This window comes from Colius striatus, chromosome 7, assembly GCF_028858725.1.
Source record: "Colius striatus isolate bColStr4 chromosome 7, bColStr4.1.hap1, whole genome shotgun sequence".
In the NCBI taxonomy this organism is placed as follows: domain Eukaryota; kingdom Metazoa; phylum Chordata; class Aves; order Coliiformes; family Coliidae; genus Colius; species Colius striatus.
In genome coordinates, this window is record NC_084765.1 from 11651597 (window position 1) to 11670195 (window position 18599).

Consider the following 18599-nt stretch of genomic DNA (forward strand, 5'->3'; position numbering starts at 1 on the left):
AACATATCTGAAGGTTCAAGACGTGAATGTTTTCAAATGAAACACTACATCTCTACTAGAGCAACTGGTGGAGAAATGCTTTCCAGAGAAATGTCTTGTCTTGAGGAGAGAGGGTCACATGTTTCTGGGGTCTTTGGCAAGAAGAAAGCAATTTCTAATCTGAGGACTGTGCTGCAAACTTACTCTGTGACCTTTGAAAAATATCACATACTTTTTTGGTATTTTCACCCTGTCCACATCAGGGGATAACAATACTTCCAACCTCATAAAAGTGTCATAGATCGCTATACTAAAGACTGCTGTGTGCATAGGACTTGAGGTGCTCTGAAACTTAATCCTTAAAGCATGAAGTGTGATTATTTTTTTGTTGTTGTTGGTGGTAATTATATATATACTTCTTAGCAAACAAATACTCTGCTAAATGTTTGAGTCATTTTGCATTCTAGTTACTAATTACTTACTGTTTAAAACTTTAGAAAATCCTTTGAGTTTGAGGATGCATCAAGTCTGCAATCCCTGTACCCTCCCTCCCCAACTGAAAACGGGACTGAGAGCCAGCATAAATTTGGATCCAAGAGCACTTTAGAAGAAAACGCCTATGAAGACATTGTAGGTAAGAACATGTTGCTGTATGTGGGCTCACAGTGGGGTGCTGAGCAGTTGTGGTCAGATCATGTATTGTTGAACACATGTCCTGTTCAGTGTTGCCAGTAAAGAGAGATTAAATGGAGGGTAAATGAGTGTGATGCGTCAATGCAAACATAAGTCTGGGTCTGCCTGCAGGAGGTCTTGGTTCCTTCGGACTTCATCGGGTGGTATTGGAAACAGACTGTTTGGTCAGCTTTCTGCCATGCTTTACAAGAACCAAGCCATTCTTTTATCAAGGCTTTGGCTTGAAGCCTTGAGTGGTGTAAAAATGTAAAGAGCTGAACTTGAGATAGTGTTTACAGAGCTATCCAGTAACAAGATTAACCTCACAGGCCTTGTGTGGTCAGCCTGAGCTTTTCAAGACTCCTGTGTGGACTACCCCAGAGCAATTGTTTGTAGCACCATTCCCAGTCTCCCCTAAGTCCCAGTTCCTGGTTAAAGAAAAATTAATTTCCTTTAGCTATACAGCCATCAGGAATGCACAACAAAAACACTGTTTTGATTAAGCTTCACTAGAAAAACATGTTTCTTTTGGTCTTAGAAGGAAATATATGCCCTATGCATACATTCTTTTCACATCAAAAACGTTGTTATAATTACTGAAAATTGGGCAGCCCTTCAGAGCACAGATTTTCCACACAAAGTGATGAATATCTGCATTGTTTTTAACTCTTTCAGTGTTGTGCTGTTCTAACAGATACACAGGGTACTTCATTTTGGTTTGGACAATGAATCTTTACGGAAAACTGCAGGGCTACCAACACCGGGGTCCTGGAGCCCCCGTTCTCTGAAGAGACACTAACAAACTGAACTTATTTAATCTGATAAAAAGGAGGACTAGAGGCACTCTAATACCGATTGCAAATGTTTGAAGGGCAAACAAAGATGATAGAACAAAACTCTTCTTGGTTATATCAGTTAGTGCAGCAAGGAACAATGACCACGTGTTGCAACTTGGGACTCTTCCTATAGCCAAATTCTGTCTCTGGCTTGTCAGCCCCAGTGAAAACAGGAATTTCCATTTTCATCTGTACCCTCCCATGTGTTGTTTTTTTTTTTTTAAGTTACTTTCAGAACACAAAAGAATGCTGTTGTTCAATGTCTGTTAATAAAAATGAGAGCTTATGTAAATACTTGAAAGGGTTGTTTTTCTGTGGAGAGCATCCTTATATGATCATCAGTCTTCTCCAGGACCAGTCAATTGCAATTCATGCTTGAAAATGTATTGTGCATCTATTACAATGGTCATCTTTGTCCAGAACCTGTCAACATGCTGCTTGATGTTAGGTGGTAATACTTCTTTGCCTTGCTTTGCTTATTAAAGACCAAAAAGAAATATGCGGGACTGGTAAGAAGCTTTCTTCAAATGAGAAGAAAACTTGGGTTCACAGAAAAAAATCACAATGGGCTCTTCCAGCTCGTGGGAACTATAAACCAGCTCCCTGCAGATTATAATTCGAGCATTTTGGCAGGGCAGTGGGAAGAGAATGCAAAATTGCAGATCTGTGGACAAACACAGAACTTCATTGTTTTGTACTGCTTTTTAACAACCTCTTTCCAGAGCACTTCGTTCAATACAGGCGGTGCGAGGGGAATACCAAATCCGCATAATTCTTATAAACTGTCAAGCATGATTAAAGGCAAGCCAAAGTAGTTTGATCTCTGGCTTTAAAGAAACTGTTGTAGTTTTGTGTATTACATCTGCATAATTTATACCAGTAGTGCTAGACCCCAGTCTCTAAGTAGCACTTTTGTACTCATGCAAACCAGGTGTCTTTAAGAGTGAGTTTGTTTTATACATTTACCTCTGCTTCAAAGCTATAAAGGACTCTGCCACTGCTGCCTTGGGTTTTCTTTGCAAACAGTTGGCCTAGAGATGGTGGTGGATTTTTGTCTATACTTAGTTGAATCTCCTACCCCTCTAAAAACTTGTAGGTAGTTAAAACATTGTAACCGTAAGCAGGAAATTCCTGTAAGCAGGAAACTTACTGAGGTGTGTTTTGTTCATGTGCTTCCCTCACCTCACCTTTTAATGCAAGTAAGTTAAAACACCAGAAAAAAAGGCTGTGAATCTTGAGCAGTGCTCTATGCACTCTACTGTGAGACAGTATTATGAAAATAAATTCAGGTCAGAAGAGACTCTGGTCCAGGCAGCCCATCCAACCTCTGCTCAAAGCAGGGCTAGTTTCAAAGTTAGATCGGTTTGCTCAGGGCTACATCTGGTTGAGTTTTCAAAATATCTTTAAGAGGATGGTTCTACTGCCTCTCAGTGCAGCCTGCTTCACTGCTTAACCTCCACTGTGAAGAATGTTTTCTTAGTGTTGCTGTGAAGGATATTTTCTTTCTATTCAGTCAGGATTCTCCTTGTTGCTAGCTGTGACTTGTCTTTTATCCTTTTTACACACACCTCCAAGAAGCATCTGACTTTATATTTTCCATAACCTCTTCTAGGTAGTGGAAGGCACCAGTTGGGTTCCCCCATCTCAGCCTTTTCTTTTTTATATTTTGTGCTCCAGCCCTCAGCCATCTTAGTAGTCTTGCTCTGGACTATATCCAGTCTGTTGATATCTCTGGTTTTGTAACTACTCCAGATGTGGCTTTACCAGGGCCAAATAGAGGGGCATTATCACTTCATGGGACTTTTTGGCCACACTCTTGCTAATGCAGGCCAAGATGTGGTTTGACTTCCTTGACCCTGGCATGTACTGTTGTTCTGACCCACTAGTGGAACTCTTATTTGTCTTTCCTGAAGCTCCCAAATTACCTATTGAGCCATTCCTTCAGTTTGCTGAAGACCCCTGGGACAGAAGCCCGTGTCTCATGTCTGTCACTGTGTCCCCCAGCCTGATGCCTCTCAGTAGAATGTGTCTCCTTCATTGAAAAGCAGAGGAGAGCTGTGGATATGTTGTGAAATATCTGTCTGAGGGTATCCTCTAAAAAGCATATTTAATGTTAGGTATCTACAAGTTACTGTGCGGGGTACTGAGTGTTAATTCATGACGTGCAGTGATGAAAATACAACTTCTAAGCACAAAGTGCTAGGACTAGTCATTGTTTTTTTTGGTTACTCTATGACCTCCTCATGTGATGCATATGCATATTAAGCATTTTTCTTTCTCCTGTTGCCCTTGCACTCTTTCCTTCTTTAATGACCAGGACAGTGATGAACTTCTGTGATTAATTAATTAATGTTATTTTGAGAGCTGACTTTAAAACCCAAAATGATTGTGTAATGAACTAGATATTTTGTTTATTTTTGTATCAGTTTTGTACACTTTAATTGATGACATATCTTTATGCTAGGTTCAAGACAGGTATTGGATTGAAATGTAATGATCCATTCTCATGCATTAATCAAGAAGTAGTTGTATAAAGGGGATACACATTCCTAATATTAATCAGAGCTGTGTTCCATGTGCAAGGAACCATGTGGACTTCATTCATCTTCTGTACTAGCACTCCCAGGAATGTGGCAGTCATAGTAAACTTAACATTGTTTTGCTTCTTGTGGTTTTGAATGAGTCTTTAATCAGACCAAAATTGATGTGGCTTTATGAATCCAGTTGGGGAAACCATGCTTGGCTTTGTGCAAATTCAAGAAACTATCATAGTATTAAGAGATGTCTGAGACAGTTGCTTCTGCTGTGTTTGTGGACAACAGTATTTCCTGTCATATATACCATATGGTTTCAGTTTTCCAGTCTGTTCCTCTAAATACAGTTGAGATATTTGAATATTGTTACTTAGACTCTGGTGTCTCCCAGGCATTTTTCACCTGGCATCTAGAAAGCCTTTGTTATCATCACCAAAAAGTTGAATGAGTAAAGTGAAGGCAAGCTTAGTGGCACAGTATTAGGTTTAACTTGAGAAAACCGTGTAAATTATAGTTTGTGTTTGCAAGAGAAAGTGCACTCACAGTTCAGAAATTAAATATAGTGGAAGAAATCTTTGACAAGGCAAGTCTTCTTACTGTGTGTGTAACTCCTCAGAGTCACACAACTCCTTTTGCCCTGTCCAAGCAACAGCCATTTCCCTGGCCCTCATTTAAAACACTTGTTTTCCAAACAAGAATGAAAGTAATTAAAATTCTTTTCCTCCCTGACAATCTGTGACTAATAGGGTTTCTTCTCTGCTGTTTTTGACATTGGAAGTGGACTATTCAGCACCTAGGCCAGGTGTATGCATATCAGATTATTCATCTTCTGATGGCTATAGTCTCTTACTGGTGCAATAAGAAGAGCAGATTGTTTAAGAATGGGTTTATTTCAGCCACATATATTACTGCAGAGCCCCAGGTTCCTATTTCATCTGACTGGCTCATATACAAGACTGCTGTCTGTTTGATAAAGTGCAATGATCCAAAGCACCCTTTTAACTAACGAGAGACAATGCTAATGAATTAACCTCTTTTAGAATCCTCATCTGGAATTAGACTGTACTTTCTTGAGACAAGATTGGCTTGACTTTATGGCCAGAGCTCTAGTTTATTCCCTCCCCATCAAATTCTCGTGAGTAGGAACTTAAGTATCTTCTATTGCCCTTGGGAAGTTTGGTGTTTTGCTGTCAGCAGAGTCCCTAGGAACACAAAGTCTGGGGACAGCAACATGTCAGTAATGTATAACCAGGCCTGGTCTATGCCAGAAGTCAACTGGCATGCCAAAACTTGTTAAATGTGGTTGGTGGCCAGTCCCAGTGCTGTGTAGATCACTAGGCCATGCATCTCTCCTTTAACTTCATGGTTGGTATAGTCAGCAGCATGGGGCTCCTTTGTTCATTAAATGCAGGTATTTTTTCTACTGGCATTTTAGGATATACTGTGGAAGATGGAGTCCACCAAATATCCACTGGCTAAAGAAATACTTTTCTGAAGGAGACTCCAGAAGCTAGAATGTGAACCTGAGCAGATGGATTAGCTGTTAAAGAGATACAAATAACCTGGGCAAGAGAAGGGTAGTCAAAAGTGTATGGTGAAGGCAGTTGGCACAAATTCCTGTGAAAAAATTTTTCCTCCAGGCAATTGACACAGTTACTATGCAAAGTTAAAAGTTGAAATGTTTTTATTTTAAACTTGGCATTCAGCAGTTGAGTTCTGGTTCTAAAAGACCACAGGCCTTTTGATCTGGGGTTTTGATATTCATAGAATCATAGAATGGTAGGGGTTGGAAGGGACATATAGAGATCATCTAGTCCAAACCCCCAGGAGAAGCAGTCCACTTAGATCAGCTTGCACAGGAATGCCTCCAGGTGGATCTTGAAGACCTCCAAGGAAGGAGACTCCACACTCTCTCTGGGCAGCCTGTGCCAGGGTTCCCTCACCTGAACAGTAAAATAGTTTTTTTCTTACGTTTAAATGGAACTTTTTGTGTTCCAGCTTCATCCCTTTACCCTCTGTCCTGTTACTGGACACAACAGAAAAAAGGGATGTTCCAACCTCCTGAACTCTGTGGTGGTAGAGGCCTGCTTGAAAGCTTGCCTTGGAACTCAGTTCTGCCTTCTCTTTTCTTCCTACCTCCAAGCCACAGTTTCTTTGTGGTCCATTGAGGAGACTAGAGTCAATCACACATTCTTAATGGGGATACAGACTTCTCCGCAGCTCAGAAGTCCATGTTCAGAGACAGAGCTTGGGTTCAGGCCCCTCTCAGGTTGTATTTATGTATGTTGAGAAGTAATTGATGAAGCCAGTCAGAATGCTTTTCTGGAGTCTGTGAAGCTTGCAGTCAGCAGAGTCAGATCATTTCATATTGACTTTAAACAAAAGATGATAGTCGTGTGAAAAATCTATCTGGAAGGGGAAAAAAGAGATGAGGCAAACAGGAGAACTGAGACAGTTGAAGGAGAAGCAGATGCTGACAGCCACTGCATTTGCTTTGACAGCTGGAGCTGAAGCAGTCTAGAAAGTAAAGCAATGCCCCAGAAATGCTGTGAGGTCTCTAAAGCCAGTATGAATTTCTGAACAGGATCTTGCTTGTGGGCTCCTGTTTGGAGTGTCCTGCAATCCATGGTCCCAGGGGCAGCTGGCCCAGAGTTGCTTGTGCACCCTTCTACCCTCTGGACCTGTTCAGTGTTACATTGAGGAGATTTTGAACCCTTTTGGTAGCTGGATACTTACCTTAACAAATATTTTTTGCACCTGGAGTTAGACTGATTATAGCAACTTAATCACCATGCTTCTGGAGGGGTATATAGTTGAGCTGTGTTACAACTCAACAAAGGTGACTGAAAAGTGAAACAATGTAGTTATACATAATTGTTTAGCCAGTTTGACTATCTCACTTGAGTTTGGGGAGCATCAGCTTCTTGTTTACTTCTGCACTACAACAGGATGTCTAGTTCGGGGTTTTCATGGGCTACCACCACAATCAGAGAGCTGAGAAATATGTCATTATAAAGCCCCAAATATGTTATATTGGTACCAGGCCTAGAGAAATTGTATTCACATAAGTCTTGTATACGGGTTCCAGCTAGTCACTTAGGAAGCAAATGTATGTTTTTTTAGTGTAGTCATCTCTCCTTGAAATTAGTGGGGGCCAGCTTGATGTTGTACTTGAATAAGTACAGTCTTTTCCAGAGAGATGAGAATAGATGACTCTGGGTCTCAACTATTTCCCAATATGTCAGAATTCATAAGAGAGAAGATGGAGCAATATGTCTGAAATCAGCATTATTAAATGGAATGTCAGAGCAGCCTAACCCAGGTGGATGCCTGAGCAGTTACAATAGACAGGTGTGGACCTACAAGTGTGGACCCTGAGTGTGGAGGGAATGTCCGTGGCTTAACCTTCCCTATGGAGTCCAGAACAGCATGTCATTCCCTTTATACCTCCTGGTAAGGCCCCTCATCTCTCCTAAACCACTAATTGTTTTGAATTCTGATGTAAATTGAACATAGTGCATGTCATGTAACAAATGGGATGATTTAACTGTCTTCTGAATCCTCCACTGTGTGTGCCAAGAGCTGCAGAAGTGATGACCGAGGTCCAGTTGGAAGATGTTCCAGCTTGACATTGCTTTCAAATTAGAACATTTGCAAAGTTCTTCCAGTAAATGTGGAAAGTTAGAAAGACAGCGAGCTGATCTTTCCAGTAAAATCCCATCATCACATGCCACGTTATTGCTTGTCATGCTTTTGTATCACATTGTCTGTCATATTAGCATCTCACATCAAAAGGGTTATACAAATCTGGGAGAAACAGAATTGCCAGGCTGCTGTGGAGTTGAAGCAAATACAGAGGGGTTGCATCTCTGCCAACTGTGCTGTACTAATTGGTACTCTGAAAAGATTTGGGGTTTTTAGTCAGACCCTTACCAGGAGCTCTCTGGGTAGTTGTTAGTCAAAGACAGAGCTAGAATTGATACAAAATGATGGTGCAGGCAGTGATCAGGGAAGTGTATGTTCTGGTGCTCTTCCACAACCTCAGCGTGCCTCTCTCAGTCTAAAGAACATGAGAGTGGAAATCGCAATAGTGGCAAATTTAATAATAGACACTGTAGGGTAATGGCAGCCAGAGCACATTAAATCAAACAGTATCCATATGGGCCTGTCAAAGAAAAGCCAAATACTCTAGCTGTCTGCTCCTATTGATGATCAGCCTCCTGCTTTGTTGCTGCATTGGGATACACGGATTTCAGTTATTTTTAATAATCAACTCGTGCTTTATTTAGATCTCGTTTTTTCTCTGTGGAGTCTGTCTCATCGCTATACCATCAACTACAGCTTCTTTTCTCAGCCTCAGTCAGCTTTATTGACTGGTTTTCTAGTCAGTGCTAGAGTACCATGGCCATAAGGCTGCTTTTCCAAATCTTAGTTTAAATTCAGAGTCTATGTTGAAGTCATCAAGGTTAAAGCTCTGTGAAGTGCAAAGGAGTTAAAAACAACGGTGCTGTACTGTGCTAACAGTTGCTCATCAAATGTTTCCATGCACGTGACTTTGGACCGAGTGTAAAATGAATGATTCTGGGGGGTGAAATTTCTTGCTCAAATATTAATCCACCATGCTAATTAAATTATTCTCCATCTAATGTTTTGTTATGATTACAACTCTAAACTCTTGTAGTCCCTGCAGAGGAGCTGAAAGTACCTGCACTATTTCTTCTGCTTATTGCAAGGCAAAGCATAGAATCATAGAATCATCTGCTTATTGCAAGGCAAAACAAAACTGGAAAAGTTCAGAAAGCACAGGCTGTTGTATAGAAACTCCATGGAGTTCAAAACTCCAAGAGCTCAAAAGACCAGCTGCGTATTTAGACTTGTCACTCTGCATCTTGCAGATACTCTACTAATTTTTTGAGAACATGGTAATGAGTTGATAGACTCTGGTAGAAAAATAAGCAAGGAATGGTTTGTAACTTAGTAGTGCTCAGAAATAGCTTTTCAAAGCAGCTATAATGTGTCTTAGCTGTGATATGATGTTGAAATATTTCCTCTTTCTACAGATTCCTGGGGTAAATTCCTCAGCTGAGATGCACAGTTGCAGCTTCTCTGATGTTGAAAGAGTCATCTATGTACTAAAAATCTAAGCTGAGATACTTTATGAGAGTGTGGGGATTTTGTGGTTTTCATCTATTTGATCCAAACATGCTCGTAAACATCCCAGCGACTGAGTTTTCTTCCAGCATTGGTGGTGTGAATCTGCTTTTATGTAATTTGGTGAATAAAAGGAATGAGAAACGCGTAAACATTGTGATACGAACGCACCTGGATTCTCACCATTGAGCCATGCTTTGGACTTAAGTGCCCAGAGAAGCTGGGGTGGTGTAAGTCTGCACAGCACATGAATCTTGAGCTGTCCTCTCATGCAGTGCTTGCACCCAGAGTTTCATTCCCATTGCTTCCACATCTAGTGCAGCAAAAGCAGAATTCCCAGCCACCCTCCTCGGCTTGCTTTTTCCTTGCCCAGTTGAATTTTATCTCAATACTCTGCAATGGTTTATGTGCACCAAATGTGTGTGAGCTGGATGAATTGGGCTATATCTACAAGTTAACAGAGGTCATGGGCAGAAGGCAATAAAGTTAGTTCAAGGATTTGTAGGTGCCATCAGAGAGATTATGGGTGGAACGGAGTTGATGTTGCACCTTGTGTCTGTTGTTAAAGGAGCACTGCAAAAAGTTGAGGGAATAGGTGCCACAAGTACCAGAGATTCCACCGTCGCTTGGGTGTTTCTACTTGTCTATTACTCCATACTGATTCTGCCTACCTGGGCCTTTTTTCCCACCCATTTATTGCTGCTATTTCCAGCTTCTTCCCTCTGGAGGATGTACTGCTTTTCCCCACATCTCTCCTGCAATAGCAGGTGAAGCTTTGATCTCCTGGTACTGTAAAATACAGCCCATATTTTGTGCACATACTCTAGTAGACAGGAAATACACCCTTTGTCATTTGTGAGGTGCTACTTCTAACAGCTGTACCACTCAAGTGCCTGGGCTTTCTACCTAGCCAGGTGGGAAGGTGGTAGGCTCAGTACTCAGCACCGCTTAGGCACTCAACATCACCATCTGGGGACTGTACCTCTTCTGTAAGCATTGACTCCTAAGTTAGGGACCCAAGTTAACACAAGCTGATGAGCCCTTTCCCTTACTGTATACCTGCTGTTCAATTCTTGCTTCTGAAAGTGCAAGAGGCAGGAGTTATAACCAGCACCCAGTGAATCACTTAATTTCTCTGATAGTTCTGATATCTAGAGAGAAACGATGCATTTCCTGCTTTCTACCATTTATAGAGAAGTGTCTGCCCCTGTGTTTTTTTTCCCCTCACCCTTACTTTTCACTCCTTTCTCAGTGTGAGACAGGCTTTCTGAGTCTGCCTCTGCTTCCCATTTGCCACGTGTGAGAGGCTGCGCAGAGGAACGTTGTGTGCTGCCTCAGGACTTGGTGGGGCTGACACGCAGAGCGTCACGGAGTGAGGAATTGCAACTGCTGGAGAAAAATCATCAATGTTTAAGCTCAAGGCACTGCATTCCTCAGGACTTTTCTAAAGATCATTGGTTATTTTATCTTCTCCCCCCCCCCCCCCCCCATTATGGACAAATGATTAAATTGCCTGTGAGATCTTCTGAAGATAACCGTTGTGTAGATAGATGTCCTGTGTTAACTCAGCAGTTAGGTATGTAGAATTCAAGAGAACGGGAATCTTGAAAAAAAGGCTTATATAAAGGGGTCTGATCTGGAAGCAAGGATGGTGATTAGAGGCAGTATCTGCCAAAGACTTGCTATTTCATGTGACCATATGCATTCTGGGTGTTTGATTCAGCTTCCTTTGAAGTCAGTGATAGTCTGCTGTTGTCTTGTGCAGCAGTTGTATCAGCCTCATTAAGACAAGCCTGGCCTCTATACTGCATAATGTTTCCACTTTTGGCTTCCAATAGACATCCATATGGAAGCAACAAAGACGTTTCCCTTGCTCTTTCATTATAAATGTGTTTTCTTTTTTCAGCAACTCTAAATGAATGCAAAAGCACTGCAGTTTGCAGATTGTGAGCTTTCCTTGCCTAGATCTCAAGACTAGAGAAGTGATGGTGTTGAGAAAAAATGCAGAGATCAAAGCTGCAAACTTCTCAGCCAGCCCAGCTATATGGAAACTTTCCTCATTTATGTGCTGCTGCAGCAACAGTAGCACCCGCCACCACGGCTCTTCCCCAGAGCCTTCTTCTGGTGTGGCACTTACACGTGCTGGTTGCCAGGTCTTTCTCCCATGAAAGGGAGTGCAGTCAAATGGGGTTACATGCTGCTCTAAGGCAGTTCAGGGAATATTTGCATATCATATTAACTTACTTCACACCTTGAGTTTTTTGTCACATATACAGAAATCAATCTGTCTGGGCTGTCTTTTGCATATCTGCTCTTTTGTGTCTCATCTACCAGAGAGAGCAAATATACTAAAAAATGGTGGTTGTCTAGGTTTGAAAATTGTTGAAGACTTAGACAAATAAATTACCTCTTCCAGTTCACTGGCTGAAGCAAATACTTGGTTCAAATGCCAAATCAGCAAAACTGAGTTTCAGATTGATCAGTCTTCAATTATCAGAGATTTGTTGAATGAAAGTTATTCTTAAAAAAGAAAAGATGAGGCATATTTGGTCTCAAGGGATCATTTAAAAACTAAAGTAAACCCCAAGTATCACCTTAAAATAATTTGATTTTTTTAAACAAATGAGAAAAATAGAAGCAGCAAGTGTTTTTGAACAGCAAACCGGTCATCTGAAGAAGTTCTCACAATTCTAGGGAAAGGGTTAAAATCCCTGTGGTGTCTCCACTGACCTCTGCATTACACTGCAGAGGAATTTGGCCCAAGCTGTCTTTTAGTAGAGAATCTGAGTCAGAAAAGCAGCCTCTGGTCAAGGTTCTTTGCTCCTCCCTCTTCTCTCATTCAAGACTTCTCTGGGACTGTTTCTATACTTAATATTTTAGGTCAACATTACTAAAAATTGAGTTTAACTGGGTTCAGGTAATTCTGTTTGACATTGTGTCTTGGAAAGAGAATCACCTGAAAACTTTTAAATGCATTACGTTTTTTAAAAGGTTCAATTGATGGACTTGTTTCTTCTCTGGTTTGGATACTATGCAGACTAATGCAATAACATTTGTTTTCACAAGGAAGCATATGTTTAAGCATTGTCTCATGTAGCTGGGTATTTTGAAATCTGTTAATCCATTCTAAAATGCTTGCTTGACCTGTACTTGACTTGAGCTTACAAGAAATTTTATTATGCTAGTACAGTCCAATCAGCTGTGAATAAGTAACAACATTTTTCAAAGTTGACTATTTATTCTTGTATGGTTATCATATCTAGAGCTCTAGAGTTTGCAAGTAACAGAATTGGTGTGCAATATCTATTTATTGCTCTTCCTACAGAGGGAATCAGTCAGTTCCACAGTCTTCCCAAGACATTTGTAGCTTTATTTATTTTTTTAAAACATTTTGTGTTTAAGATTCATCCTGTTGATTGCATTCATCAAAAAGTCTAAGTACCCCATGCATCTGAAGGTGTTCTTTCTGTGTGGTGTGTGGGTTAACTATGATAGTGCAGCCTCTAGAATCAGATTCCCTCTGGATGAAATAATAAGCTGTGATTGCCAATGCAAACATTCTTCAAGAGTTGCAGTTATTCAGGCTTCTAATTGAAACAAAGCTCATACATTCACTCTTCTGCTTATAGTTGACTAGAAATCTCGGTATGATGCACTACTGAGGCAAAATTGTATTTTTACTGGTGTATATACAAACTTGCTAAGCAAAAGCTCTTGTTGCTATAATTGATGCATCAAGCAGTCTCATGCTTCCAGGCTTAACAATAAAGTAGAAAGTGCAAACTGCTTTTGTTTTCTTTTGTACAGTAAGGAAATGTATTATACTGTGTAGAACAAAAACCCCCTGGTAGTCAAATGAACTGGATATTACTCCAGACCTCGCTCTCACTGAAAACACCCATACCTTGGCTGTCATCTCTGTAGAAGGGGTTAACAGTGTAAATAATAAAGATTGCTATAGCTTTCTGGCCTCGATTCTTAATTGATACACTATGTATTGCAATATATATTGTAGTAACCAATTAGTTTTAGAGTCATCGTTAAATATAGAAGCAAAAGCAAGTTGGTTCAAAAGCTTTGAACTTTCTGCATATTTCAAGTTCTTGCAAATTCAAGTCTTGAATTTGAGTAGATCACATTTTTGGGGGATGATTTTCTGTTAGATGGTTGGAATACTGGAAGGACCTTGTAATCAGAAAACATAGAGTTCTGAACCAATTGCTGATAAGGAACGACTTAAAGAAATGGATACAAAATGTTCATTTTACTGATGATACTGCTTCTTACTTCTTAGTTCAGCGACAGATTTAGTGAGTTCAGCAGTTTTGGGATGATGATGGGTTACTCCACTGCTCCTTAGTCTGCTGAAGGGTAACAGGTCTCATGTAAATCTGGATTATAAGTTTTGGTTCTGGTTTTCAAATGCTAAAAATTAAAAGATGGCAGCCTGCTTTTTGGTGTATTTTTCACTTATATCATATTCGGTGATTGACTGTTGAAGTCTGTATGTATTACTGGTGGGATGAGCTTCCTCCTGGGAGACATTAATTTTATATAGCTACTTAATTAAAAGGCATGATGTGTTTTAAAGAACACTTTGAGGATGTAGTATGGTCGGCCCAGAAATTCTTCCTTCATCTTTTACATTTTCCAACCGTCCTTCAAGTGTTTATTCTTTCTGTGCCTTCTCTCAAGGGAATGGAAAAGTGAAGGTAGCATCAAGTAAAGGTTGATGTTTTGTGTACAAGGGTGGTAGGCTGAGAACAGTTACTTATCGCTCTTCATTTCACCCTGTGAGTAGCTGCTATAGATTTATAAAATCTACTGATACACTTTAAAGTAGTTATGTGCCCTAGCTTTTATATATCAATAAATTTCCACAGCTGTGGATGCTCAAAAGCACGTCTTGTGAAATCTTTGCATTTTATTTAGGAAAAAAAAAAACAGTTAAAAAACCCCAAAGAAACTTGTCGACCTCATAGCCAAGTTCTCCTCCAAATACTTCCAGCTGCAGCTAGAGGGATGAGTCATGCTGAAAGCCGAGGAGCTTTTCTAAAAGCCTTTCACTTGGTTCACATGATTTTTATTTTTTATTTTTTTTTTAATTCTACATTCCTGTCTGTTTTTCTTTTCTTTAAAAAAACCCCAAACCAAAACGTGAAGGCGAGTCACCCAAGGAAAACCCGTACGAGGATGTGGAGCTGAAAGGCCGTCACGCGGGCCGAAAATCCCATCAGCTCTCCGAGAATTCCCTAGATTCTTTGCACAGGATGTGGACGCCGCAGGACAGGAAATACACATCACCTCCCCAGGTAACGGCGGGACGGCCACGGTCTGTCTGTGCTTGAAGCTTATTTAAAGCTTCTGCAAGAAAATCAGTCGCAGCGTAAGAGGAAGAGCAGCCATACCGAGTGAGGAAGGGTATCCAGAAAAAAGAATGTGATCAAAGGCATAAATCGTTGCTGGGAATGCTCTTGGCAGCTGTAGCTCAGCTTCTTAGTGCTGTGCTGCAGAAGCTGATGTCTCTCTGTGCTGGCTGTGGCCTGATGAGTTTAAGCAAAATCCTTCCACCAGTTGTTTGTGAGCTGAATGTGGCACTAAATTATTTATATGGCTGTACCTGTTTGTGAATTTCCTCTGCATTGACTCCTAGGCTTTTAGTAAGGACAAGAGGGAAAAAGTCAGCTGCTTAATCTTTCCCATGTGAGGCCTGTTGGGACTTTGGTCAAATGAAGTACACAGCATGGCACGTTTTATTGTAAAAAGGAGAAGGCTTTGTATGCCCCTCCCAAAAATAAATGAATAATAAAATAATCAGAAAAACCCGCGTGTCTGCATTTAACAGGGCTGTGTAAGTTGTGTTTAGAGCAGCAAGTAAAGAGACCCGGAACTCTGCACATTTTTGATTTTGTGGTGAATTTTCCAAAGCAGTCTGGTTTTGGTGAACACTATTAAAGGCTAAGTGGCTTTGTTGTTTGTGGGATCATTGTGTTCATAATGAAAAATATAAATTTCATCACGTGCTTAATTTTGAGGTTCAAAACACCATGTAAAAGATATTTGTTTTGCACTGAATCAACAGAAAAAATGCAATTGAAAAGCTGGTAACAATTTTACAGTTTTGTCTTGTAAAGACACCTAGAACAAAATTGAATATATTTTTTTTTACTTATTTTGTATGCATGTGAGCATCACAGTCACAGAGACAAAAGTAGTATCACCAGGATTGTTAGTATGCACCTAGCACATAATTTGTGAAACCAGAGCATTTTCAGCAAAGCAACTGAAAAGGGAAAAAGTGGAAAGTAGTAATCAGGCAGAGTATGGAGAAACAGAAACTGCAGCCATGAAGATAACTACGTAGTGACAGAAATGCTATTCACAACAATTGCTTTCGGATGTGTGTATGTTAACAGGAATTGCGTAACACTTAGAGGACCAAAAAGAGTCTACTATCAGGGTAGGAACCATATAGGTCCATAGTAAGATACTGTCAGCTGTTCTCTGTTTTACACAGAGTGACAAAGACTATCCAGACTAAAATGACTTCTGTTAAGTTGCTCACTAAATAAGCACTCTGTGGTATCTTTGCAACAGGGCTATCTTTATTCTAGTAACTTCTTTTTGAAATGCTACCAAAAGTTTCCTGCCAGGAGTCAGTCCTGCTATAATTGCACTGTCATTGTGCTGATATTTAATGCAAAGAGCAGGTCAGCTGTGGGCCTGGGTAACACTCCAATGACCAGAAATAGAAAAGTTTCAGTTTCCTGAAGAATGGCAGCTTTGGCAACGATTTATCACCCAGTTTTTCCATCATAGCAACGTAGCTGGATTAGCAACATGACTTTTCAGTCATGGACGATGATAAACAAGATGGAAGAGATCAGAAGGTCAGCAGGCTTTCAACAATCCTCTCCAAAAAGAATTCCTTTAATTAAAGTATAGACTGATGCAGATTTTCCTGGCATGCTAACCTGTGGTAGGCAGAGTCCTCAGAAACACTGGCTTGTGGGCATTTTGAATCCCACTATCTTTTTCTTTCCCATTCTTTATTTTCAGTTTTTGAAGTCATCAATTATAACAATAATGTTTTATTGATGGCATTGTTTGTATTTGTGTTGTAAAACTCACACATACAGAAACATCCGTGCTTAATCTGAGATGGTATGGCTCTGTAACAAGTAAGCTCTCCATTTATTGCTTCAGGTTTATAGCTCATATTGCTAATTGAATATCAGTAACTGCTAATTTACAGCCATTTGACATTATAGTACTTTTTTTTTTCCCTAGGAATGCTGGTTAAGCTTCTTACAGTGTTTGTGTTCAGGAGGAGGAGGAGGCAGGAACCTGGCCTTGCCAGCCTTATGGTTAACGTTCCTGAGCCTTGGGCAGAACTCCTTGAAGGACTGCTCCAAAAGAGCAGCTGTTACTTGGTGCTTAATCCTGTCAGTGAGATTTCCCTTTCCCCCTGCAATGATAACAGCTTTGTGTTTTCAAGGGAATTATTTGGGAATGCAGGACAAAGCTGTGACCACCCCTCTCACACTGTCAGATCTGAAAACGTCTGAACACCATGGAAATACAGCAGGCTTGATTTTCTACTTTCTTTCTCTAGGATAAAATAACAACTTAAATATAATTACTCTTGATTTTCACTACTGCAAGGGAAAGAGATGGATCAGGCCTGTCAGGTTAGTGTGCTGGTGTCAGCCAAGCCTTTGAGTTAGGTTTTAAGGCTTATAGAATTGATGTGATGTGAGTGCATGGAAATGCACCAAAGCCAAAAGTACTGTTTTCTTTGAACTTTAAAATTGTAGATATTGACAGAGAGCTGCTCCTGCGCTAAGTGTTGCTGAGAAGGGGACGAGCTCAAGTTGTTCTTGTTCCTGCAGCTACCTTCGAAGCCCAGCAGCCAGTCTCTGCGCATCGGGAACTGGTCAGAAAGGAAGAGCCACCGCTTACCACGGCTGCCCAAGCGGCACAGCCATGATGACATGCTGCTGCTAGCTCAGCTGGGCATTCCCTCCTCCCCTTCCAGCCTCAATGAGGACAGCCTGAGTACCACAAGCGAGCTGCTCTCTACACGGCGGGCCAGGAGGATCCCAAAGGTATTGGCAGGGTGATCAGGCTTATGCTGACGATAGGTCAGCTGTCTGCAAGAGTTTGCATATGTCTATCCAGCCTTTAGCCATCACTGAAAGCTCTTTTTATATCCTAAGGGAAAACTGAGATCAAAACAGAAACAGCAACTCTCAGGAGCCAAGACATACTCCTTTTTTACATAGAGCCATACTGTGAAAATCCCTTCTCTAGAAGTGGGTAACTCTACTCTGGTCCAAGAGTAGCAAACATCTGGTTGCCATCTTTCCACAGCATTGATTTCAAGCCAATTCTGTTTTCCATACTTTTCTTCAAGCTCTGTGGGCCAGTGCATTGCTGTGTACCTAACTTTATGATTTCGAATGGGTGATGGCCAGGCAATTATTATTTTTAACGTGCAGCAGCATCTGAAGTGGCTTTTCCTCCATAATTTTTCTATTAGTCTCAGAAAAGTAACTCTTACCAAATACATTTCCCTTCATTAACTGCCCATCCCCTTAACCCTGTTGTCTTGATGGATTTGAAGTAAAAATTATTTTTCCATTTTTCAAAGAGTTTTCCATTTCTAAACAGGATGTGAAAAGCCCCCAAGCTGCCACCACCACCACCAAAAAACCCCAATAAACCTTTTCTAGTACAATGCAACAGAATGAGAACCGACAATATAGTTGTTTCTGGCTTGTGAATGAAGTTGATCTTTACCATATATTCAACTCTTTTCTGTTCTTATTAGAGAGCATATTTTAAAGAACATGGCTGTAAATACAGTGAGTAGAGTGAGACTTTTATGTTCATGTCAATTAGTCTGAAATTTTGTCTAAGGAGGAAACAAACAAGGAAATAAATCCTAAGTCCTTAATATTTATTACACTTTCACTTTATTAGAATATAGTATTTTACTACATAAATAAGCATATCTTTGTGAAGGAAGTTCTAGAGTAACTTCCAGAGTAACTTTGTTTGATTTTGAGTAAAACTTGGAAAGGTTTGTACACAACTTTTTTTTTTCCTTTTCATTTAAGGGCTAGACACTTGACTTACATTAAATTATGTTTTCAGCATATGAATGTTCATAGTTTTGATATAAACCTCGTGATAGTTTCTGGTTTTGATCACTCTAGGTCCTAGAATCACATATTACTAGACAATCTCAGGTCTTATTGAGAAAATATTAGTTGTTAGAGGGGAAAAACTTGAACCTGAGAAATTTGTTCTGTACCGGCCCCAGTGATGCTTTGTGAACCAATATCCAAATGCTTGAAACATCTGGGCTTTCCTCACCGCAGTGCAGGTATTTTACCCCTGGTGAAGTAGCTCAAGGAGACAA

At 40.4% G+C, this 18599-nt stretch overlaps 1 protein-coding gene across 1 annotated transcript in view; it reads left to right on the plus strand.

Moving 5' to 3' along the window:
* DENND2B (DENN domain containing 2B) overlaps nt 1-18599 on the plus strand; it is a 166285-nt gene that overhangs the window by 100688 nt on the left and 46998 nt on the right. The window contains exons 5-7 of the mRNA XM_061999277.1: nt 477-613; nt 14336-14484; nt 17065-17280. Coding sequence (XP_061855261.1) covers nt 477-613; nt 14336-14484; nt 17065-17280 — 502 coding nt within the window. The remainder of the gene's footprint in view (nt 1-476; nt 614-14335; nt 14485-17064; nt 17281-18599) is intronic.